Source organism: Oncorhynchus mykiss, chromosome 18 (genome assembly GCF_013265735.2).
Source record: "Oncorhynchus mykiss isolate Arlee chromosome 18, USDA_OmykA_1.1, whole genome shotgun sequence".
Lineage (NCBI taxonomy): Eukaryota > Metazoa > Chordata > Actinopteri > Salmoniformes > Salmonidae > Oncorhynchus > Oncorhynchus mykiss.
The window spans coordinates 42,627,332-42,654,365 of record NC_048582.1 but is presented as its reverse complement, the minus strand read 5'-3'; the positions used below and the strand labels follow the sequence as shown (position 1 = coordinate 42,654,365).

General features: G+C 42.6%; 1 protein-coding gene across 5 annotated transcripts in view; it reads right to left on the bottom strand.

Moving 5' to 3' along the window:
- The window catches only part of LOC110496312 (semaphorin-4A), a 55,383-nt gene extending 30,648 nt beyond the window's left edge, over nucleotides 1-24,735 (bottom strand). The window contains exons 1-2 of one of the 5 annotated variants that reach the window (XM_036952887.1): nucleotides 24,607-24,735; nucleotides 2,487-2,739 (exon numbers count right to left, since the gene is read on the bottom strand). In XM_036952887.1, coding sequence (XP_036808782.1) covers nucleotides 2,487-2,583 — 97 coding nt within the window. In that variant the 5' untranslated portion in view covers nucleotides 2,584-2,739; nucleotides 24,607-24,735. Of the gene's footprint in view, nucleotides 1-2,486; nucleotides 2,740-3,684; nucleotides 3,704-16,392; nucleotides 16,728-24,606 lie in introns of those variants that run through there. The other 4 variants (XM_021572136.2, XM_021572134.2, XM_021572135.2 and 1 more) reach the window with 4 other exon arrangements.
- Nucleotides 24,736-27,034: the final 2,299 nt, after the last annotated feature.

Here is a 27,034-nt window from a genome sequence, read left to right as displayed (position 1 = left end):
AGAAGAAGAGGACCCACGACAGGCCACGGACAGAGCTGAAACTTCACTGCTTGACATGTATGATGAAATCCTGATTGATAATGAAACGACTGAACAAATTAACAACGAAACAGCACAGCAAGTAAATGAAAGAAATAGGTTTTGATTATGTTTTACTGGTGATGGGGACTTTTTGGTCCGTGTGTGTGTGTGTGTGTGTGTGTGTGTGTGTCAACTATTTAACTGTACTAGAATGCTTAGAAGGCCACAAAAATGTTAAATACCGGTTATCAGTATCAGGTGTTTTGGCAAGGAAAACTTAGGATATCGGTATTGGCCAAAAATGTCATATCGGTGCATCCCTAACATTGAGTGGGATTTTGAGCGAAACCCTGCATTTTTGGGGTGCAAATGGAATCAAGGAAAAACAAATGGGAGAAAACAGAATTTGGGCAAAAACTAAAAGGTAGTCAGGCAAAAAACAAAAACATATGATAGGGCCCTATGAACTACACATTATTATAGGACCTGAAACAGTCTGCCAAATTGTGCCAGTGTCCTCATCTTACCCCGTAATATTTGCAAGTCAGGGGCCTACTCGATTCCATTGATGACACTGCAGCCTATTACCCTGTTTTACTGAGTAGTTCTCGTAACTCACTTCCGATGTTAAGTAGAAATCCATTAGGGTCTCGGTCTCAATGGCCAACACAGCTTTTAAACAAAACACAAGCCACTGAAATGGCCATAGAAAAAGCAAAGCAGAGATAGGTGAAAATGGTTCAGCAATTTGCACAGTAAACACTGAAGACACATTGAACTGAAACCTTCTGGCAATCCCTTGAGGTTATCTGCATCTTAAACGTAAGGAATACAGTTTGAAATTCCAAACATAGATTCAACAGCTGAAAGAACTAGAAGCTTAGAGGATAGGCTACATTTCTATTGGAAACTGTGCTTTGCGTGATATTTGAGCAGGAATGGAGACATTTTCAGTGCAAACTAAGGCAGGAACAGTAGTGTTATACAAACAAATGGCCAACGGTGGATACTATTTACTTTATGTTACAACTTAACAACACTTAACTGGAGCAAACAAACTGAAAGTTTAAAAAACACATTACAACATTCCGGGTTTTTTTTATGTTACTGCCCAGCCCCTTCAAGTGGAACTGACAGTGTTTTAGCCACATTAAATCTTATTAAAATCTGTTCATAATAACCACCTTGGAAGAATATACATTTTTATTGTATTATATTTTCTGAAAAGCGAGCACTGTGCGTTCCTTTTCACATTTTCATAAATTTTTTGGGAATGACAGTGTAAGGCATTTGTGAATATTCTATGGCAATATAGAGTGGGAAAGCACTGCAGTAAATAAAACCTAATAAAAACTTTTCATAACTGCAAAGTAGTTCAAATGCTGTCAGTTCCACTTTAACAATAGTAATGAATACACGCTTTGAAGACCATGCAACAGTTCAAAATCACTGTGATGTCATCCGCTGGCTGCTTCGTTAACCATAATGCACGTCTCATTAGTACGTCGTTAGTTGGGGCAAAACTCGGGAGGTCTTCTTATTACGACCGCAGAGAGCAGTGCTTTGTACGAGAGAGACAACAGCTCAACTTTCATTCCCCTCTCCAGAATATCCACAAATGATGGATGGCAACAGACCACTCAAAGTTATTCCATGTGAGCCTGTGAAAGGCTCATGTGGGACAACTTTGGAACCAACTATAAAACGTGCACATAATGACAGCGTCACCATATACAGATGGCAAAGATGTGTATTTTGGTCTGAAGTAATCATCTCTGCTCAGAGACAAGTAGGCCGTCATTGTAAATACGAATTTGTTCTTAACGGACTTGCCAAGTTAAATAAAGGTAAAATACATTTTTAAAAAGTACCCAACAAGCATTGATCATTCGTAAGTGATTGATTCTTGAAAACGAACTCAACACTGAATCGGCCTCACCCAGTTAGAGCAATGTTTAGCAATGCTTGTCACTCACGATCGCAATTCCCCCCTGTTAGCGCGGTTGCACTTCTGACCCTTCGTTGGTCCCGTTGAAGCTCTATCTAGTCATTAGGGATGCAATTACTACCAGAGCTACAATGGTGAGAACAATACTTACCGTGCCATTCCAAGTCATTGTCATTTTTCATATCATGATACCAAGTATAGGAGCATAGTTCAATTGGATGTACAAACGTCTGTGGACTGGGTGGGTCTCTCCAGCCCAAGCAGGGCATGATAGACAAGAATTCACACCAAGAGTGTCTTTTTGATCTGTTCTTAAGTTTAAAAATATATATATTTTATAATCCATAGCTAAATACAGTCACTGGAGAGTATTCACAGCTGCAAAGTACTTGGCTTTAAGCGACTGTCACTTTAAGACGGCGAGACTAAATGAAAGCCTTGGAATGCATCACTGGATTTCAAAAGTTCATACTCATAATCGAGGAGCTAACAAGATCATAAAAAGTGTTTGACTTACCCATTGGAAACGAGACCCGGGGAGTAAGCCTGGCCAAACATGTACCCATAACCCCTAGAATGACCACGATTATAGGGAGTGGGCCTTGGCGTTCCATGATGTCCCAAAGAGGGAGGAGAGCAAAATCAGTGCTTGGGAGAAAGCGTCTGGCGAAAAATGTCCGTTGTTTGTCTGTGTTAAAGACTGGTTCTGTCGGGGGAGCACAGAGGCAAAAGCCACTTCCTCTTGTCTCTGGAGCCAGCCGTCATCGCATCTGAGGGAGAGAGAAAAAAAGAGAGAGAGAGATGGAGTCAGGGGAGGGAGGGTCAGAGAGAAAAGCAGTACTCCCGTGGCACTGTAGAGTTGTGGGTGGACAGAAAGCCTGCTAGCAAAGGAATGACTCATTTGCCAAGTCTGCACTAAGAGGAACAAATAACTTCTGGGATATCCCAGAATTACTTAATGGACTAGTAGATTTAATGTACAAGTAGGCACCACCTACCTACACAGGATGTTCAGCGAAAAAAACATTACAAGAAACCAAGGAAAAACCCTAATTAAATAAATGACTCATGCAGTGTGAAATCATTTTGGGAACAACTAGAGAAACACCTGACAAACTGATATCACTTAACAATCACTTTGAAATTCTATTTGACATAAGGAACATCATGGAGATTGTGAGAAATACAGATAAGACCTACTTTACTCTAGGTTGAAATGACTGCTACTCACAACAATGTGAACCTTTTGATCAAGGGAAAGGTATTACCAACATGTTCACTGATATCCATCGTGCAAGCTAATTAAGGACCTATAACAAATTTAATATTTTGCCTAATTCCACTTTGTTTTTCCAGGTTCCAGATTTTTCCCTGTATTCAGGCATTCGCTCTTAATAGAAAAACAACAACATTTGATGTCCTACGTCAGGGTTCCCCAACTGGCAGTGCTTTGATTTGGCGCCTGAAGTTTGGAACAGATTTCCAACATTTTAAAAAATATAGAAAAAAAATGCTCAAAGTATTCCCATGAATGGGAGAATGGCGCCTGAGAGGATGGCTGACGTTTTATGTGCTCCTAACCAACTGTTATTTTGTTTGTTTCTTTGCGATATTTCCATCTTTAAAAAAAAAATATGTATTTTGTGCATAATATTGCTGCTACTATCTCTTATGACCGAAAATAACTTCTGGACATTAGAACAGGAATTACTCACCACGAACTGGTAGAAGCTTTTTACTTTAATGATGAGTCCGACGTGAAGGACATACTGTATTCCCGGGAACAGGACCAAATCCCTGTCACTTCCGTGAAGAGAGGATGGAGGAAAAAAAGGAGGCAGAGGTTGGGCTGCCTTCTAGGAATTTGTAGGCGAGCGAGTAAACCCCCACTGCCATCTGTTCTATTGGCCAACATGTAAAATTGATGACCTACGAGCAAGACTAAACTACCAACGTAACATTAAAAACTATAATATCTTATGTTTCACAGAGTCGTGGCTGAACGACAACACGAATAACATACAGTTGGCAGGTTTTAAACTGTATCAGAAGGACCGAACCGACGCCTCTGGTAAGACAAGGGGTGGTGGTCTATGTATATTTGTAAACAGCTGGTGCACGATATCTAAGGAAGTCTCAAAGTTTTGCTCACCTGAGGTGGAGTATCTTATGATAAGCTGACGACACTATCTACCTAGAGAGTTCTCATCTGTATTTTTAATAGCTGTCTATATACCACCACAGACCAATGCTAGCACTCAATGAGCTGCATACCACCATAATCAAACAGGAAAACACATTTCAGTTGAAGGCATTCAGGTTTACAACTGACTAGGTATCCCCCTTTCTTCCAGAGGTGGCGGTCCTAGTGGCCAGGGACTTTAATGCTGGGAAACAAATCCGTTCTACCAAATTTCTACCAGCATGTTAAACGTGCAACCAGAGAAAGAAAAAAAAAAGACTAGACCACCTTTATACCACACAAGCGCGTACAAAGCTCTCCCTCGTCCTCCATTTGGCAAATCTGACCATAATTATATCCTTCTGATTCCTGCTTGCAAGCAAAAATTAAAGCAGGAAGCACCAGTGACTCAGGTCAATAAAATAAAGTGGTCAGAGGAAGCAGATGCTAAGCTACAGGACTGTGTTGCTAGCACAGACTGGAATATGTTGAGGCATTGGCATTGAGGCGTACACATCAGTCACTGGCTTCATCAATAAGTGCATTGATGACGTCATCCCCCCCAGTACATCACCGGGGCCAAGCTTCCAGCCATCTCGGACCTCTATATCAGGCGGTGTCAGAGGAAGGCCCTAACATTGTCAAAGACTCCAGACACATTTCACATGCTGTTGTGCAAATGGAATAGACAACAGGTGGAAATGATAGGCAATTAGCAAGACACCCCCAATAAAGGAGTGGTTCTAGACCACTTCTCAGTTCCTATGCTTCCTGGCTGATGTTTTGGTCACTTTTGAATGCTGGCGGTGCTTTCACTCTAGTGGTTGCATGAGACGGAGTCTACAACCCGCACAAGTGGCTCAGGTAGTGCAGCTCATCCAGGATGGCACATCAATAGGAGCTGTGGCAAGAAGGTTTGCTGTGTCTGTCAGCATAGTGTCCAGAGCATGGAGGCGCTACCAGGAGACAGGCCAGTACAACAGGAGACGTGGAGGAGGCCGTAGGAGGGCAACAACCCAGCAGCAGGACCGCTACCTCCGCCTTTGTGCAAGGAGGAACAGGAAGAGCACTGCAAAATGACCTCCAGCAGGCCACAAATGTGCATGTGTCTGCTCAAACGGTCAAACAGACTCCATGAGGGTGGTATGAGGGCCCGACGTCCACAGGTGGGGGGTTGTGCTTACAGCCCAACACCGTGCAGGACATTTGGCATTTGCCAGAGAACACCAAGATTGGCAAATTCGCCAGTGGCGCCCTGTGCTCTTCACAGATGAAAGCAGGTTCACACTGAGCACATGACAGACGTGACAGAGTCTGCAGACGCCGTGGAGAACGTTCTGCTGCCTGCAACATCCTCCAGCATGACCGGTTTGGTGGTGGGTCAGTCATGGTGTGGGGTGGCATTTCTTTGGGGGGCCGCACAGCCCTCCATGTGCTCGCAAGAGGTAGCCCGACTGCCATTAGGTACCGAGATGAGATCCTCAGACCCCTTGTGAGACCATATGCTGGTGCGGTTGGCCCTGGGTTCCTCCTAATGCAAGACAATGCTAGACCTCATGTGGCTGGAGTGTGTCAGCAGTTCCTGCATTGATGCTATGGACTGGCCCGCCCGTTCCCCAGACCTGAATCCAATTGAGCACATCTGGGACATCATGTCTCGCTCCATCCACCAACACCACAGACTGTCCAGGAGTTGGCGGAAGCTTTGGTCCAGGTCTGGGAGGAGATGCCTCAGGAGACCATCCGCCATCTCATCAGGAGCATGTCCAGGTGTTGTAGGGAGGTCATACAGGCACGTGGAGGCCACACACACTACTGAGCCTAATTTTGACTTGTTTTAAGGACATTACATCAAAGTTGGATCAGCCTGTAGTGTGGTTTTCCACTTTAATTTTGAGTGTGACTCCAAATCCAGACCTCCATGGGTTGATAAATTTGATTTCCATTGATCATTTGTGTGTGATTTTGTTGTCAGCACATTCAACTATGTAAAGAAAAAAGTAATAAGAATATTTCATTCATTCAGATCTAGGATGTGTTATTTTAGTGTTCCCTTTATTTTTTGAGCAGTGTGTATATATATATATATATATATATATATACACACACACACACACACACACACACACAGAACAGAAATATAAACTCAACATGAAAAAGATTGAGTTACTGAGTTATTGAGTTACAGTTCATATAAGGAAATCAGTTCATTTAAATGAATTTATTAGGCCCTAATCTATGGATTTCACATGACTGGGCAGGTACGCAGCCATGGGTGGGCATAAGGCTACCCACATGGGAGCCAGGCCCAGCCAAATCAGAACAAGTTTTTCCCCCACAAAAGGGGCTTTATTACAGATAGAAAAACTTCTCAGAACAATTTGTCAGTCCTTGCCTCTCCAACTGTCTCCACCCTGGTTTCTTTCGCCGTGTCAATCTATTTCTCCCTTTCAGTTTCTCTCTCCCTCACCCTATTTCTAACTCTCTGGGCAATGTTGTGAAGGATGCTGGTATCGCGTCGGGTGAGATGTGCGCACGCGAGGCTACATTCCAGCAAGGCACTAATAGAAAACAGAGCGTTGTCTGGGGGATCTTTATCAGAAGACTGGGGCGAGGGCCACGGCACCAGCATTATCAGGGACCCGCTTCTGCAGACCCGGTTTCTCAGGCTCGGTAGACACAGTTAAATCACTGGGCTAGCTGGCCAACATCAGGGTTTTTCCACCACCTAGATTGATCCTGTAGTACTGGGAGATATGACCTAACATCTTGATTTTTTTCAACCTTATAGGCAATTCACATCGAAATATTTTCTCTAAATAAGCTTAGTTGTACAACTAAAAAGTTCAAATACACTGCATTTCAAACAGTCAGCAAAAAGCTAATGAATTCTGTGCTTGCGAAATTATACCTAGGCTAAATACAGTGCCTTCGGAAAGTATTCATACCCCTTGACTTATTACACATTGTGATACAGCCCAAATTCATAATGGGTTAAATATACTCTAGTGGTTAGAGCGTTGGACTAGTAACCGAAAGGTTGCAAGTTCATATCCCCGAGCTGACAAGGTACAAATCTGTCGTTCTGCCCCTGAACAGGCAGTTAACCCACTGTTCCCACTGGCCGTCATTGAAAATAAGAGTTTGTTCTTAACCGACTTGCCTAGTTAAATAAAATGTTTAAAAAAATAATTACTTGCCAACGTACAATCAATGGACAAATCTTAGGAAGTCTCTAGATTTTGCTCACCTGAAGTAGAGTATCCCATGATAAGCTGTAGACCACATGTGTGGTTCCCACTGTGAAGCATGGAGGTGGTGGTGTGCTTTGCTGGTGACACAGTATGTGATTGATTTAGAATTCAAGGCACACTTAACCAGCATAGCTACCACAGCATTCTGCAGCGATAGTCCATACCATCTGGTTTGCGCTTAGTGGGACTATCATTTATTATTCAACAGGACAATGAACCAACACACCCCCAAGCTGTGTAAGGTCTATTTGACCAAGAAGGAGAGTGATGGAGTGCTGCATCAGATGACCTAGCATCCACAATTACCCAACCTCAGCCCAAATTGAGATGGTTTGGGATGAGTTGGACCACAGAGAAGGAAAATCAGCCAACAGTGCTCAGCATGTGTGGGAACTCCTTCAAGACTGTAGGAAAAGCATTCCTCATGAAGCTGGGAGGGAATGCCAAGAGAATGCAAAGCTGTCAAAGGAAAAGGCTACTACATGATTCCATGTGTGTTATTTCATATGTCTTCACTAATAAAGAAAACCCCTTAAACTACAAACTTTTGACTGGTACTGTATGGCAGTTAATCAGCTTTACAAGGTGTGTAGAGCCTAATGTGCTTAATTTTAAGAAGTATTTGGCCACTTTAGCTGTGATACAGACCTTATTAAAACATAGGCCTATGGGCGAAGCTACATGAGGTGTGTGACTATGATTTGGACAAATCGAGAGAGAAAAGGGCATTGTTTCTAATGCTGGGCATCATTCACAATTGATAATATATAATTCACAGGCGATAGGCAAATATTGTCACCCATCAGACTATTCTTGATTTAATCTTGTCTTTACATATACCATATAATAAATATACACGTGTGTGAGAAATTTGTTTCGATTTAGAATGGACCATTATCATGCACCTGTTTCGATACAAGTGCAGCGGGGAAAAAAATACGTCACCTATACACTTATATAGCAAATGGAGGACGCTTTTCCCGTGGTTCATTTTCATGCCAGCCAGGTAGGCTATACTCTGGTTATAAATATAACCAATGTGCTTAATATTAGGAAAGTTGAGAAATAAATACACTAGGCCTAGCTGATGGGATCCTCTTTTTAGTAGAGGCCATCACTCGGTTTTCTCACGCAAATACATAGCCTATAGAAATGTTGCGCAACATGAGATCTCGTGAAATATTTGATTACATTTTTGAAAACATTTGCATTTATGTCAGAGCGATTTAGAGGGACAATATAGTTTTGAGTACCAGGCAGTCAGAAGGTTTGGTAGGCTATTGATGACCAGCATCAGAGCTTGGAGACGCCCAAATACCTTGATTAACCTCTCTGAACCACCCATCCCGGATCCGGTATAATTGTCATCAACAACGCTGAATAGCATAGCGCCACAGTCAAATAATATTACTAGAAAATATATCATATTCATGAAATCACAAGTGCAATATTGCAAAACACAGCTTAGACTTTGGTTAATCCACCTGTCGTCTCAGATTGTGAAATTATGCTTTACAGCGAAAGCAATACAAGCGTTTGTGTAAGTTTATCGATCGCTCAACAAAACAATAAGTACACTTAGCATCAGGTAACTTGGTCACAAAAATCAGAAAAGCAATCAAATTAATCGTTTACCTTTGACGATCTTCGGATGTTTTCACTCACGAGACTCCCAGTTAGACAACAAATGTTCCTTTTGTTCCATTTTAACTCCTAAACATATGTAGACTTGCCATATTAAAAAGGGTTGAATATTTGACTCAAGCCACGACAACGGGCATCAGGGTCTTGTCACGACCCCCATGGGGCACTATGTTCACAACGTTGACATAAGCAAACGTCTAACCTACACGACACCATACACGCTATCTGCCATCTGCCTGGTACAGTTGAAACCGATGAAGTGCACACTTCTAAAGCGTGCCAATGGCCATTGAAGGTGAGTATTTGCCCACTGAAGTCGGTTACGACGTCAAACTGCAGTCAGGTCAAGACCCTGGTGAGAACGACAAGGACGCAGATGAGCTTCCCCGAGACAGTTCTGACTGTTTGTGCTAAATGTTTTCGGTTGTGCAAACCCCCAGTTTCATCAGCTGTCCCGGTGGCTGGTCTCAGACGATCCCGCGGGTGAAGAGGCAGAATGTGGAGGTACTGGGCTGGCATGGTTACACGTGGTCTGCAGTTGTGAGGCCGCAGACAAGAGAAATGAACATTCAATTATCTGGAAACTGCTTTGTTGGTCATTCCTGCAGTCAGCAAGCCAATTGCACGCTTCCTCAAAACTTGAGACAACTGTGGCATTGTGTTTTGTGGCAAAACTGGGATGTCTACAAATGTGTGCAAAAAAAATATGGAGAAATAAGCTTGTGCTAATGGAACATTTCTGGGATCTTTTTTTTCAGCTCATGAAACCTGGGACCACTACTTTACATGTTGCGTTTATACACACACACACACACACACACACACGTATGTATGTGATATATATACACATATATCTCTACACACATACAAAAATATGTGGTCACCCCTTCAAATTACTGGATTTGGCTACTTCAGCCAGACCCGTTGCTGACAGGTGTATAAAAATCGAGCACACCACCATGCAATCTCCATAGACAAACATTGGCAGTAGAATGGCCTTACAGAAGTGGTAAAGTAAAAACCCAAACTCGTCTGTGCAACAATACCGGTATATAGTAAAATATGGTATACCACCCTGCCTTAAATATAATACCCATCATCCGATTTGGACCAATGCCACCCACAGGCACCCCCAAATCATAGGGTAGACTATGGCAATATCCAGTTGTTCTGGGTGAGTTATAACTTTACAGGCAATATCATGTCTGCATAAAACCCTCATTCTGCAATTCTGAGAAAAGACAGAATATTGCAAGTTTTTTTTATGAACATCTCATTTGAGAGAAGACGACCTCCTGTGTTTTGACATTGGCCAGTATTGAAATCTGACATGTATGATAGACATTTTTGCGATGTAAAGTAGTAATTCCTATTAACCAGTGTAGTGAGAGTGGCTTTATGGCAATGCTGTGTCATACCGGACTAATTTCTGCCTGCTTGAACAGCAGTATCTCAGATGCACATGAAAACATCTATAGAACATCACTCAGAGGGGCACAAAAAAAAAAATCTATATTTTTTAAAAGGTGAACGTTTTCTTTAATTTATAAGCAGAGGCAAAATGAATCTTCAAATACTTTTCATTTCACAGTACCATTCTAATTTACAAGTTTACTTTGGTGCGTAAGTCTGAATTGGGGCTAGACAGAACTTTATCTTTAAATAAAAATACATTTTGTATGCAGCTTTCCCAAATCAGTCAAACGAGAACGGTGCAAAACAGAGCCACCAAAACAAAGGGAAAGGCGAATAAGCAAAGCAAACAGAAGCAAAGCTTTTCTGTGTGAGAACTGCTTCATTAAGAATGCGAGTTGCGTCCACAGCGACAATCGTTCATATGGTTATAATGTAAAAATGCGTGGGTCAAAACCATCAAAGTCCTGGCCCGGTATAATCCGAGACAAAATTGGGGACTAGGGTTATATGAAAACGTCACTAGTACTCATTGTGGTAGGGGTAACCCCAGCTGCAAAGAAAGAGGAGAAGACAAGAAAGAGAAGACTCGTCTTTGTCCAAGCCAGGCTACAGATGTGACATCGAGAGAGTGGGACAGAGAAAGAAAGAGCAAGCGAGAGCGAGGCAAAAGACAGAGGCCTAGGCCCGTGGGGTTGCCATGACTACAGCAGATCTGACCAGCCCGGAGCGTAGAGTGGCGAGGAGGAGCAGCTCCGCAGACCCCCATATCAATTAAGTTAATGTCAATTAACTTGTGCCATTTCTGGATTACTCATTAAACTAAAAAGGTCCGCAACAAATATGATGCGTTTAAAAAAGGTTAAGTGTACAATACTGTTTACATATCTGGCTGTGTTGGCAAAATCACTACAAATCCCATCGAGCCAAGCGGTAAGAGGCTACCCGTTGCCACAGTTCCAAGAACAGACAGAAACTTCCAGCTAACCTTACAACTATGTATCTCAAAACCGAACTTGGATTTGTGTTAAGGAGCAATGATATCCTTCGCCGCCGTTGTCTTACACAACACGACAGATACCCCAAACCAGTCATGACTATTTCAATAAATCATTTAAGTTTCTTTCCAGCAAATTTCTTGGTTACATGATTTTATAACTAGCAACAGAGTTTTGAAGTGTAGGGTGCAGTATTTATGACCTTTAGCAATGAGGGCGAAAATTAGCATAGTTCAGTTAGCCAGCCAGGGAAAACAAGCTTGGCACAGGATATAGCTGTGCGCACCTGCCCACTAGGCTAATTAAGCGGTTATATTTTTTATGCCCTGATATCTGGAACTGGCTGCATAAGGTTTAAAAATGAACACATTAGATGACAGATTTATAAGAAGAGCGAATTGATATACAATCCCAAAATCAGCTGTAACTGTCAGTCAAACAAAGCTTCAAATTATGTTTAAGTGAACCTGAAAACATTAAAGAAATTGCAAAGTCACTTCCATACACAGCAGACTCCTCCTCCTCACCACTCTATTACCAGGTCTGACGAGGGGTTTGGGGTTTTAGTTGAGTGTGTGGGTATGCGTGCGTTCATGCGTGTGTCTAGCTGAGGTTGAGTGTGTTTATCTGCATGTCTAATGGTGTGTATCGGTGTGTGTGTGTGTGCGTGCATGCACACATGCTGCACAACAGTTTTTCCAAGAACAAGCCAATTAACTAGGCTGCAATAGCACACTGCCACACTCTTTCCCCCCCCCCCGAGACTGCCTGGTGACACCAGTGTGCAAATGAAGCATACAAAGCCTCTTCAATAGACAGAAACCACTAGACACCTGCACTTCTGCCCACCACGCACCTTTATCTGCTTTCACATACTCCTCACTGACTCATGATATGAAGATCTGAGGGAAAAGCCCGCATTTATGAACAATACTGTCAGACGAAAGGGTTGGAGAACTTCAGACTACCAGCCAGGCTATAAAGCATCAGCATGTCCAGAGGCTGAAGCTGACTTCAAACAAGATGATTGTGCTGTGCAGGCTTTGGTTTCAAGAGTTGTGGAGATCCTCCACCAATGACAGAAGGAGGCTTGAGCGATATACTGTTTTTCCCCAAAAATACAGATGGTATGATTTTCAATACCATTAAAAAAAAGTATACAGTGCCTTGCGAAAGTATTCGGCCCCCTTGAACTTTGCGACCTTTTGCCACATTTCAGGTTTCAAACATAAAGATATAAAACTGTATTTTTTTGTTAAGAATCAACAACAAGTGGGACACAATCATGAAGTGGAACGACATTTATTGGATATTTCAAACTTTTTTAACAAATCAAAAACTGAAAAATTGGGCGTGCAAAATTATTCAGCCCCTTTACTTTCAGTGCAGCAAACTCTCTCCAGAAGTTCAGTGAGGATCTCTGAATGATCCAATGTTGACCTAAATGACTAATGATGATAAATACAATCCACCTGTGTGTAATCAAGTCTCCGTATAAATGCACCTGCACTGTGATAGTCTCAGAGGTCCGTTAAAAGCGCAGAGAGCATCATGAAGAACAAGGAACACACCAGGCAGGTCCGAGATACTGTTGTGAAGAAGTTTAAAGCCGGATTTGGATACAAAAAGATTTCCCAAGCTTTAAACATCCCAAGGAGCACTGTGCAAGCGATAATATTGAAATGGAAGGAGTATCAGACCACTGCAAATCTACCAGGACCTGGCCGTCCCTCTAAACTTTCAGCTCATACAAGGAGAAGACTGATCAGAGATGCAGCCAAGAGGCCAATGATCACTCTGGATGAACTGCAGAGATCTACAGCTGTGTTGGGAGACTCTGTCCATAGGACAACAATCAGTCATATATTGCACAAATCTGGCCTTTATGGAAGAGTGGCAAGAAGAAAGCCATTTTTTAAAGATATCCATAAAAAGTGTCGTTTAAAGTTTGCCACAAGCCACCTGGGAGACACACCAAACATGTGGAAGAAGGTGCTCTGGTCAGATGAAACCAAAATTGAACTTTTTGGCAACAATGCAAAACGTTATGTTTGGCGTAAAAGCAACACAGCTGAACACACCATCCCCACTGTCAAACATGGTGGTGGCAGCATCATGGTTTGGGCCTGCTTTTCTTCAGCAGGGACAGGGAAGATGGTTAAAATTGATTAGAAGATGGATGGAGCCAAATACAGGACCATTCTGGAAGAAAACCTGATGGAGTCTGCAAAAGACCTGAGACTGGGACGGAGACTTGTCTTCCAACAAGACAATGATCCAAAACAAAGCAAAATCTACAATGGAATGGTTCAAAAATAAACATATCCAGGTGTTAGAATGGCCAAGTCAAAGTCCAGACCTGAATCCAATCGAGAATCTGTGGAAAGAACTGAAAACTGCTGTTCACAAATGCTCTCCATCCAACCTCACTGAGCTCGAGCTGTTTTGCAAGGAGGAATGGGAAAAAATTTCAGTCTCTCGATATGCAAAACTGATAGAGACATACCCCAAGCGACTTACAGCTGTAATCGCAGCAAAAGGTGGCGCTACAAAGTATTAACTTAAGGGGGCTGAATAATTTTGCACGCCCAATTTTTCAGTTTTTGATTTGTTAAGTTTGAAATATCCAATAAATGTCGTTCCACTTCATGATTGTGTCCCACTTGTTGTTGATTCTTCACAAAAAAATACAGTTTTATATCTTTATGTTTGAAGCCTGAAATGTGGCAGAAGTTCGCAAAGTTCAAGGGGGCCGAATACTTTCGCAAGGCACTGTATATAGTGTGTGTAATATATATATATAGACACTTTCAAATGAGTGGATTCAGCTATTTCAGACACACCCGTTGATGACAGTTATTTAAAACAGCCATGCAATCTCCATAGACAAACATTGGCAGTAGAATGGCCTTACTGAAAGGCTCATTGACTCAACGTGGCACCGTCAACTTTACAACAAATCTGTTTGTCAAATACAAATACAGCATACAATGACATTCTAGATAATTCTGTGCTTCCAACTTAGATCAGTGTGGAAAAACTTGACTGGCCTGCACAGAGCCCTGACCTCAACCCCATCAAACACCTTTGGGATGAATTGGAACGCTGACTGCAAACCAGGCCTAATCACCCAACATCAGTGCACGACCTCACTAATGCTCGTGACTGAATGGAAGCAAGTCCCTGCAGCAATGTTCCAACATCTAATGGAAAGCCTTCCCAGAAGAGTGGAGGTTGTTATAGCAGCAAAGGGAGGGGACCAGCTCCATATTAATGCCCATGATTTTGGAATGAGATGTTAGACGAGCAGGTGTCCACAAACTGTAGGTCATGTGGCATATATAAAATGTGTCACATAAATTATATCCAGCGCAGGGCTCCAGCTATGCATTTGCTTTGCTAACTTGATAGTTACGAGGCTAGATGTCAAGATCAAGCTTATTGGTTAGAGCAGAGACATTCAATCCCCTCATGCCTTTGTCTGTGTGTGTCCAATTTTTTTTTTTTTTTTGTGAAATAGCACCCCTTGTGCGCACATTCGGTAATACAGTATGTCCTGGTATGGTACTGAAGCGGTATAACTATGACAATCTGGATACCACCCAACCCTAGACAGAATAATTAGTTTGTGCGCCTCTGATGCACACTTCAACCGTCTATCCAATTTTCCACCTGAGTGGGTAAGAGCAAGACAACCCTCCCTCTCCATCCCTTTGCCACAAAGAAACAGTCAGTCAATGACTTCCTTCATATTTGCAGCCAAGCATGGCTTTCCGTTGGCATTAGATCTGTCACAGAATAACAAAAATGCATTAAAATCACTTTGAAACACAAATGTAGCCATTTCATGGGTATTCTGCATTCTCCATCTCCGAGCAGCAGTGACAATGGAATCAGGAGGTAGACTCACGTTTGAGAGCACGTAGACAATGCTAACCTACAACTTTAAGATATTATTGACCCAGTCAAATAAATTGATTTATATTTGTCACATGCGTCGAATACAACAGGTGTAGATCTTACAGTGAAATGCTCACTTACAAGCTTTTAACCAACAATACGTTTAAGAAAAATAAGTTAAGTAAAAAATAGATAAAAAAAGTAAAGTAAAAAAATATCATAAGTAAAGAGCAGCAGTAAAATAACAGAAGTGAGGCTATACAGGCGGTACCGGTACAGAATCAATGTGCGGGGGGGCACAGGTTAATCGGCCTAACTGCTTGGAAATGAACAGACTAGCTAATGAGTGTTTTAGGTCTGATACGGTTGGTCATTATATCAACAACTGAAAAGTTTCACCAAGCTGTATGAGTTTGGTTGGCCAACTTCGCTGGGCAAACAGACAACTAAGTCAAAGGTTATGAACTAGTGAATATAGCTTATTTTTCCACTGCTGATATTATTCGACACCCACAAACATTGGATTCCAGAGTGAACGCTGCAACTGAATTCCATAACAGTAAAATAACAAAAGTACAAGACAAATGGAAAACAATCCCCACATTCCACTCCCAAAACATTCCACAGCGCGAGTCAGCCAGAGGAAAACACGTGTTTTCCAAAGTTCATCCCATAATTGTTGCTTTCTCTCGGTTTACAACACCCAGCGCGCAAAAGGCATTCAGAATCGTTTGCAAAATACAGGCGTGTATTATCACAAATCTTGTTTTGTTCCGTTCCCATTCACAATGCAAATTCGACAAAACATATGAAGTCTACCACGAGTGTAACGTTATGCTGGCTGTAAAATGGGCCGTTTACAAATCAAAACGCTCACTGAATGAAAAGCTGAACTAGCAACAATGTTCCGGCTAACAACGTTAAGTGGTTGTGCTGGTTCAAATGTACTAATGTAAAGTACATATCTAACGTGCTCTACTGCAAATAAATTGAAAAAGGCTACTAAAAGTGCCTACTCGTCAGTGTTCTTACCTACATCTCAAAGGGCAGAGAACAAGGTATCTTCACGGAATGCGTTTATGCGTGTCTTCTCCCGGCGTTGTTCTATCCAGCGCACCCTTGCGTTCAGGTAGGCTGGATTGGTGTAGTAGTTTACGCCGCTCAGGTAGCAAGCTCTGCTCTCGCTTCCGAACGAAATAAGTCGTGCCCACAAAAGGAAACCGCTGACCGTAAACATTTGCTCTTGGAGCTCCCAGTGGAAAAAACGCCTGTCTGCCTGGCCTGCCTCCTCCCATATAATTGTATGGCCCCCGCTCAGCAAAGTGAACACACGGTTGATCAACAGATTACCGTAGACTATCTCTCTTGATCAACAGGCGCCATCTATAGGAGGAAACCGTTAAGACTATAACCAAAGATTGTATTATCCTCTGCTGTTGATAACACAATATTATAGGTTATACAGATCAAATCCACTATGTTGCTTGTGGTCACATCATTACATTTTCCCTTCATTACAATTAATGTTAATACATTTTTCTCAATGCCTTTGTCAACTTTAAAGCCCATTCTGGCTTTTACTAGTATCATCCACTACTAACTTCAGCAGAGCATTCTGGCAGAGATATTACTTGACACTCTGTTTGTTCCACATATCCAGGTTTTTAGAAATAACAATGCTGATTATAATAGGTCTACTGTAGTATATTTATAAGCAATATGGCACGAGGGGGTGTGGTATATTATTATTATACCTTTATTTCAACAAGGAACACAGACTGAGACCAAGGTCTCTTTTACAGCTGGCCCCTGCATGTACATGTTTACACATACAGTTTAGGTAATTAGGCAATTATAGTCAATGAACTAATCACTGATCATAATCTTGATGTGATTGGCCTGACTGAAACATGGCTTAAGCCTGATGAATTTACTGTGTTAAATGAGGCCTCACCACCTGGCTACACTAGTGACCATATCCCCTGTGCATCCCGCAAAGGCGGAGGTGTTGCTAACATTTACGATAGCAAATTTCAATTTACAAAAAAAAAAAATGACGTTTTCGTCTTTTGAGCTTCTAAATCTATGCAGCCTACTCAATCACTTTTTATAGCTACTGTTTACAGGCCTCCTGGGCCATATACAGCGTTCCTCACTGAGTTCCCTGAATTCCTATCGGACCGTATAGTCATAGCAGATAATATTCTAATCTTTGGTGACTTTAATATTCACATGGAAAAGTCCACAGACCCACTCCAAAAGGCTTTCGGAGCCATCATCGACTCAGTGGGTTTTGTCCAACATGTCTCTGGACCCACTCACTGTCACAGTCATACGCTGGACCTAGTTTTGTCCCATGGAATAAATGTTGTGGATCTTAATGTTTTTCCTCATAATCCTGGACTATCGGACCACCATTTTATTACGTTTGCAATTGCAACAAATAATCTGCTCAGACCCCAACCAAGGAACATCAAAAGTCGTGCTATAAATTCACAGACAACACAAAGATTCCTTGATGTCCTTCCAGATTCCCTCTGTCTACCCAAGGACGCCAGAGGACAAAAATCAGTTAACCACCTAACTGAGGAACTCAATTTAACCTTGCGCAATTTAACCTTGCGCAAACCCTAGATGCAGTTGCACCCCTAAAAACATTTCTCATAAGAAACTAGCTCCCTGGTACACAGAAAATACCCGAGCTCTGAAGCAAGCTTCCAGAAAATTGGAACGGAAATGGCGCCACACCAAACTGGAAGTCTTCCGACTAGCTTGGAAAGACAGTACTGTGCAGTACCGAAGAGCCCTTACTGCTGCTCGATCATCCTATTTTTCTAACTTAATTGAGGAAAATAAGAACAATCCGAAATTCCTTTTTGATACTGTCGCAAAGCTAACTAAAAAGCAGCATTCCCCAAGAGAGGATGACTTTCACTTTAGCAGTGATAAATTCATGAACTTCTTTGAGGAAAATATTATGATTATTAGAAAGCAAATTACGGACTTCTCTTTAAATCTGCGTATTCCTTCAATGCTCAGTTGTCCTGAGTCTGCACAACTCTGCCAGGACCTAGGATCAAGAGAGACGCTCAAGTGTTTTAGTACTATATCTCTTGACACAATGATGAAAATAATCATGGCCTCTAAACCTTCAAGCTGCATACTGGACCCTATTCAAACTAAACTACTGAAAGAGCTGCTTCCTGTGCTTGGCCCTCCTATGTTGAACATAATAAACGGCTCTCTATCCACCGGATGTGTACCAAACTCACTAAAAGTGGCAGTAATAAAACCTCACTTGAAAAAGCCAAACCTTGACCCAGAAAATATAAAAAACTATCGGCCTATATCGAATCTTCCATTCCTCTCAAAATTTTTAGAAAAGGCTGTTGCGCAGCAACTCACTGCCTTCCTGAAGACAAACAATGTATACGAAATGCTTCAGTCTGGTTTTAGACCCCATCATAGCACTGAGACGGCACTTGTGAAGGTGGTAAATTACATTTTAATTGCATCGGACCGAGGCTCTGCATCTGTCCTCGTGCTCCTAGACCTTAGTGCTGCTTTTGATACCATCGATCGTCACATTCTTTTGGAGAGATTGGAAACCCAAATTGGTCTACACGGACAAGTTCTGGCCTGGTTTAGATCTTATCTGTCGGAAAGATATCAGTTTGTCTCTGTGAATGGTTTGTCCTCTGACAAATCAACTGTAAATTTCGGTGTTCCTCAAGGTTCCGTTTTAGGACCACTATTGTTTTCACTATATATTTTACCTCTTGGGGATGTCATTCGAAAACATAATGTTAACTTTCACTGCTATGCGGATGACACACAGCTGTACATTTCAATGAAACATGGTGAAGCCCCAAAATTGCCCTTGCTAGAAGCATGTGTTTCAGACATAAGGAAGTGGATGGCTGCAAACTTTCTACTTTTAAACTCGGACAAAACAGAGATGCTTGTTCTAGGTCCCAAGAAACAAAGAGATCTTCTGTTGAATCTGACAATTAATCTTAATGGTTATACAGTCGTCTCAAATAAAACTGTGAAGGACCTCGGCGTTACTCTGGACCCTGATCTCTCTTTTGAAGAACATATCAAGACCATTTCAAGGACAGCTTTTTTCCATCTACGTAACATTGCAAAAATCAGAAACTTTCTGTCCAGAAATGATGCAGAAAAAGTAATCCATGCTTTTGTCACTTCTAGGTTAGACTACTGCAATGCTCTACTTTCCGGCTACCCGGATAAAGCACTAAATAAACTTCAGTTAGTGCTAAATACGGCTGCTAGAATCCTGAATAGAACCAAAAAAATTGATCATATTACTCCAGTGCTAGCCTCTCTACACTGGCTTCCTGTCAAAGCAAGGGCTGATTTCAAGGTTTTACTGATAACCTACAAAGCATTACATGGGCTTGCTCCTACCTATCTCTCTGATTTGGTCCTGCCGTACATACCTACACGTACGCTACGGTCACAAGACGCAGGCCTCCTAATTGTCCCTAGAATTTCTAAGCAAACAGCTGGAGGCAGGGCTTTCTCCTATAGAGCTCCATTTTTATGGAACGGTCTGCCTACCCATGTCAGAGACGCAAACTCAGTCTCAACCTTTAAGTCTTTACTGAAGACTCATCTCTTCAGTGGGTCATATGATTGAGTGTAGTCTGGCCCAGGAGTGGGAAAGTGAACGGAAAGGCTCTGGAGCAACGAACCGCCCTTGCTGTCTCTGCCTGGCCGGTTCCCCTCTTTCCACTGGGATTCTCTGCCTCTAACCCTATTACAGGGGCTGAGTCACTGGCTTACTAGGGCTCTTTTATACCGTCCCTAGGAGGGGTGCGTCACTTGAGTTGGTTGAGTCACTGATGTGGTCATCCTGTCTGGGTTGGCGCCCCCCCCCCCCCCCCCCCTTGGGTTGTGCCGTGGCGGAGGTCTTTGTGGGCTATACTCAGCCTGGTCTCACGATGGTAAGTTGGTGGTTGAAGATATCCCTCTAGTGGTGTGGGGGCTGTGCTTTGGCAAAGTGGGTGGGGTTATATCCTTCCTGTTTGGCCCTGTCCGGGGGTGTCCTCGGATGGGGCCACAGTGTCTCCTGACCCCTCCTGTCTCAGCCTCCAGTATTTATGCTGCAGAGGTTTATGTGTCGGGGGGGGCTAGGGTCAGTTTGTTATATCTGGAGTACTTCTCCTGTCCTATTCGGTGTCCTGTGTGAATCTAAGTGTGCGTTCTCTAATTCTCTCCTTCTCTCTTTCTTTTTCTCTCTCGGAGGACCTGAGCCCTAGGACCATGCCCCAGGACTACCTGACATGATGACTCCTTGCTGTCCCCAGTCCACCTGGCTGTGCTGCTGCTCCAGTTTCAACTGACCTGAGCCCTAGGACCATACCCCAGGACTACCTGACATGATGACTCCTTGCTGTCCCCAATCCACCTGACCGTGCTGCTGCTCCAGTCTTCTGCCTTATTATTATTCGACCATGCTGGTCATTTATGAACATTTGAACATCTTGGCCATGTTCTGTTATAATCTCCACCCGGCACAGCCAGAAGAGGACTGGCCACCCTACATAGCCTGGTTCCTCTCTAGGTTTCTTCCTAGGTTTTGGCCTTTCTAGAGAGTTTTTCCTAGCAACCGTGCTTCTACACCTGCATTGCTTGCTGTTTGGGGTTTTAGGCTGGGTTTCTGTACAGCACTTTGAGATATCAGCTGATGTACGAAGGGCTATATAAATAAATTTGATTTGATTTGATTTGAGGTACAATGATTTTAAAAACTAAACAAGAAAAACAAAATGATCACAGATAATACAAAAATACAGCAACAGATTTCATTTACACACAGGTTATTCTACTAACAGCACAATAACTTCCATTACCCGAAACAGTTACAAGCAATACAAAAATAAAAATGCTACAATAAATATTTAAAACGGGCGACAGGGGGACAAGAGTCTCAAGTTTAAGTTTAGTCTGCAGGCTATTCCATAGGCAACCATACCCAACTCTGTGGAGATCGCATGGGCCTCAAGTGTAATACATGCTTGAGACCTGGTTTTAGGAATTATAATTTTAATGTTGATGAGTGATGATAAATAAGAAGGTAGCTTATTCAGAAGTGCTTTATAGACAAACACGAGAGCATGTTGTTCTCGTCTCATGGACAGCGAAGTCCAACCTACATTTTTATATAAAACACAGTGGTGAGTTCTGTAGCTAGCACCCGTGTCACGTTCTGACCTTAGTTCCTTTGTTTTGTCTGTTTTTGTATGGTCAGGGCGTGAGTTGGGGTGGGCAGTCTATGTTCCTTTTTCTATAATTTGGGATTTCTGTGTTTGGCCTGGTATGGTTCTCAATCAGAGGCAGCTGTCAATTGTTGTCCCTGATTGAGAACCATACTTAGGTAGCCTGGTTTCACTATTGAGTTGTGGATGATTATTTTCTGTCGTGTATGTTCACCATACAGAACTGTTTCGTTTATCGTTTTTTGTTGTTTTGTTCGAGTATTCGTTTTCATTACAGGTGCTCCCGTCTGTCCTGAGCTGCCAGAGTCTCCCGTCTGTCCTGAGCTGCCAGAGTCTCCTGTCTGTTCTTAGCTGCCAGGGTCTCCCGTATGTCCTGAGCTGCCAGGGTCTCTCGTCTGTCCTGAGCTGCCAGAGTCTCCTGTCTGTCCTGAGCTGCCAGAGTCTCCCGTCTGTCCTGAGCTGCCAGAGTCTCCCGTCTGTCCTGAGCTGCCAGAGTCTCCCGTCTGTCCTGAGCTGCCAGGGTCTCCCGTCTGTCCTGAGCTGCCAGAGTCTTCCGTCTGTCCTGAGCTGCCAGAGTCTCCCGTCTGTCCTGAGCTGCCAGAGTCTCCCGTCTGTCCTGAGCTGCCAGAGCCGCCCGTCTGTCCTGAGCTGCCAGAGCCGCCCGTCTGTCCTGAGCTGCCAGAGCCGCCCGTCTGTCCTGAGCTGCCAGAGCCGCCCGTCTGTCCTGAGCTGCCAGAGCCGCCCGTCTGTCCTGAGCTGCCAGAGCCGCTCGTCTGTCCTGAGCTGCCAGAGCCGCCCGTCTGTCCTGAGCTGCCAGAGCCGCCCGTCTGTCCTGAGCTGCCAGAGCCGCCCGTCTGTCCTGAGCTGCCAGAGCCGCCCGTCTGTCCTGAGCTGCCAGAGCCGCCCGTCTGTCCTGAGCTGCCAGAGCCGCCCGTTATTCAGGAGCCGCCCGTCATTCAGGAGCTGCCAGAGCCGCCCGTCTGTCCTGAGCTGCCAGAGCCGCCCGTTATTCAGGAGCCGCCCGTCATTCAGGAGCTGCCAGAGCCGCCCGTCAGTCAGGAGCTGCCAGAGCCGCCCGTCAGTCAGGAGCTGCCAGAGCCGCCCGTCAGCCAGGAGCTGCCGGAATGGAGGACAGAGGAGCCTCTTAAAGAAGAAGTTACAGGCCTGTGAGAGCCAGAAATCTTGCTTGTTTGTTGGTGACCAAATACTTATTTTCCACCATAATTTGCAAATACATTCATTTTCTGGATTTTTTTTCTCATTGTCTGTCATAGTTGAAGTGTACCTATGATGAAAATTACAGGCCTCTCTCATCTTTTTAAGTGGGAGAACTTGCACAATTGGTGGCTGACTAAATAATTTTTTGCCCCACTGTAAGTGCGCAATGATAAGTAGCATCCAGCGATTTAAGTGTTGATGCCATAGCATGCATGTAAATAATAGCCCCATAATCTATAACAGACATAAAAGTAGCTTGCACAATGTCTTCTATTTGTGGAGGACAAGCATGTCCTGTTCTATGGAGGAAGCCTAGCTTGTTTTTTAGCCATTTACAAAGTTCATCAATATGCATTTTAAAAGACAGTTTATCATCCAACCATATCCCTAAGTATTTATATGCAGAGACCTGATTAATTCGAGAACCATCTAAGCTCGTAAGTGCAAGTGTATTTTCAACCAACTTTTTTAACCTATTAAAAATCAAAAATGTGTTTTCTTTGCATTTAAAACAAGTTTCAGCTGTATAAAAGACTCTTGTAATATCTTAAAACAATAGTGATAATGTTTGGTCAGCCGTTGAAGCGATAGAATATATGACAGTGTCATCAGCATATAAATGAATTTGACACTTTCTTATCTCATCACCAATATTGTTTATGTATTGAGTGAACAGTAATAGACCAAGTATAGAACCTTGTGGGACCCCTTTAACCAACTCCAATGGCTCTGACTGGATGCCGTCGACTCTAACAGCTTGACTTCTATCCTTTAGATAGTTATGAAACCAACGACAGGCATCCAGTCCCAGTCCTATGGACGACAGCTTACCCAAAAGTATTGAATGGTCTACAGTGTCAAAAGCTTTAGATAAATCTATGAACAAGGCGGCACAATACTTTCTATTATCTAGGGCATTAGTAATATCATTTACAACACGTACAGTGGCCGTAATAGTACTGTGTTTGTCTAAAGCCAGATTGATTACTAGAAAGAATACTGTTAATTAAAAAAGATTGTAGTTGCCTATTCACCAGTGACTCTAGAATTTTAGCCAAACAGGAGAGCTTAGGGATGGGCCGATAATTATCCAACTCACTACCATCACCTCCCTTGAGGAGTGGTAAAACAAAAGCTGTTTTCCAAGATTTGGCCAATACACCACGGCTAAGGGCTGTTCTTAGGCACAGCCCTTAGCCGTGATATATTGGCCATATACCACAAACCCAAGGTGCCTTATTGCCGTTATAAACTGGTTATCAATGTAATTAGAGCAGTAAAAATAAATGTTATACCCATGGTATATACAGTCTGATATACCATGGCTGTCAGCCAATCAGGATTCAGGGCTCGAACCACCAGGTTTATAATTTGGAATAAGTAGGCCTAGCCGAATTGAACAAAACCAGAAACTAAGATGGCCACATGATATCCATAAAATTACAGAAAAACATTTCATATCCTAAGCTATTAATTTACACGGCTTTTGTAAAACATCCTTTTGGCCTATGCAAGTAAAAACCATTGGGTAGGCTCTTCACATATACCTTGCAGTCAAAACCACCTCTCTGATGATACCTGGATGATTGTAGCTAATAACATGTAAATAAATTACCTGGAAAAAGTTACATATTTTATCCAATCATTTGTTTGATATATGCTGGATATGAAACAAAACTGAATTTACACAGCACAGGATCCATTAACCCACAACATCTGACTGCAACCCTGCACCTCAGAGCTCATTACATGTGCAGACATGTAGATCAACAATCCGTTTTACCTGGTCACTCACTACTTGATCTTGCACCCTCCACAGAACGGTTTCTGGCAATTCTCTGGTGAAAATTCGAAAAAGCTCTTCCCTCAGCCTTCTTGTTAGGCCGGTATACGGAAGGTCACTAAGGAAGGAACAAGAGAAACGCTTACTATAACAAACCATTTTTTAATCTTGTCATTTAAACCAATTGTCCGCCTCAGACGTTATCTTGGATAGACAGGTGGCCGTTGCATGCCTATGCCAGCAGCAATTTCGAGACAGTTTGACAACTGCTAAAACATATATCGCTGTATCAACGCTGAGACGTTTGCAAGGGAAGCCAATCAGCGTTGAGCTAAACTGAGCGAGCTCAACTATGAATGGTCCAGGCGCACCAACAACAAAAAAAAGGGAAGCCAGTGTGGATTTGGTGGCACTCCTATTGAGAGCATACCTCATTGACAGAAACAACTTCAATTGTTGCATCTCGTTGTGTCGTTGTCCTCCAGTGGCTAGCTAGCCAGCTAGCTAAATTTGTCCCTTTCCTAAATTAGCCATGGATGGAGATAGGGATTTGGACTTGTGGTTTTACTTAAAACAACATACAGGACAATTATTATAACTGTGATTCTGATCCAACCATTAATTCATACATTGTTGTGCCCCTGGCCTGAGAGGATTGAGGTTCAATATGTAGCTAGATGTAGAAGGCTAATGTTAACTAGCTAACATTGCCCATGAAAGTTAGGCTAGCGAGCAAGCATTTTAGCCAGGTAGCCTAAGACAACAAAAAATTAAAGTATGTACTGTATGACAGAGTTATAGACCGTTTTGTCAGCACGAAAGAGAGGATGGCATTGGTGCTTCTCTACAAGTAGGGTGAGTCATCACGTTTTCTACTTGGACGAACGCGCACAGAAATCAGAACCATGGACAGCCACATCATATTTAGCTTACGTTGATTGGACTAAATTGTTATTGGTATATTTTAGTTGTGACTGTATTAGACTAAGCAGAGGTGATTTGATGATGTTGAAATATTGAAGTTGAACTGGAAACATTAACTTGATTGACCATGCTGTAGGTATGTTACTGTACATTTAATATGCTTTATGGACTTAATTTGGTCAGAGGCTGCTATCCGATTTTGTGGTAAAACAACGGTGTGATTGATTTTTTTTCTGCCTCTGTCCTCTTATTGTCTCTGCCTTTCGGTCTATATACCAGGGCCGCAAGGCATATGAATTAACAGGTTATGGAGCAAACAACACAATTACCACATAATGGCTTTAATTCGGGGGGGGGGGGGGGGGGGGGGGGGGGGGGGGGGGGGCTTGGCATCCCAAGTGATTTTACCCACGCACTGCTATTGGGAATGTCCAATTTAAACCATACCATACCAGAATGTCCATTTTGACCATACCAAAATGTATTTAACAATGTACCCTGCAGCTTTACTTCCCATCTCTCAATAGGTAGGTCATGAACACAGCGAGGAAAGGAGCTGGTAAGATGGATAATAATAGAAAATAGCCTAAGATTTGAGTCTTAGCAGCTACCTTGGAACAGCCCTTTGCGCGAATGGCAGTGTTTCATGCCTCTGCAGGACTTAGCACAGTTTCCAAATATACAAAATGATAGGTGAGTGTATTGACAGCACCTACATATATTGGTCTATAGCCTACATCTTATCTGACAGGATAAATAAACGGTGCTTGTTGCCATAACACATTATTCACTAGGTCTGCAAACTCAAGCAATTATTACAATCTAAAAGTAAATACCATGTTATTGTAGTTAAGTAGGCTGTTATACGTGTATAATTTGTATTTGATAGGCTAAGTCATGGCAGTGTCTTCCGAATGTCTGCGACTCGAGAGTCAAGGCAAATGGTAGCCTAACCTGCGTGCATAGCATAAATGTTTACCAAAAGAGGGCGTGCGCTCATTGGAGTTCGAACGCACTTGTTTGTGGCCATTGTGGGTCTTATTGCATTAATTGTCCCATATAGCTAGTTGGTAGAGCATGGCGCTTGCAACCGTTTAGAAACTACAGCAATTTCTGCACATAGTCCCCCAATTTTATGGGCGAAAAGGTGTTGGGACAAATGTGTATTAAAGTTATAAAAAGTTAAGTATTTGGTCCCATATTCATAACACGCAATGACTACATCAAGCTTGTGACTCTACACATTTTTGGGATGCATTTGATGTTTGTTTTGGTTGTGTTTCAGATTATTTTGTTCCCAATAAAAATAAATGGAAAATAATGTATTGTGTCATTTTGGAGTCACTTTTATTGTTGATAAGAATATAATATGTTTCTAAACACTTCTACATTAATGTGGATGCTACCATGATTAGGGATAATCCTGAATGAATCGTGAATAATTTTGAGTGAGAAAGTTACCAATGCAAAAATGTCATACCCCCAAAACATGATAATCGCTCAC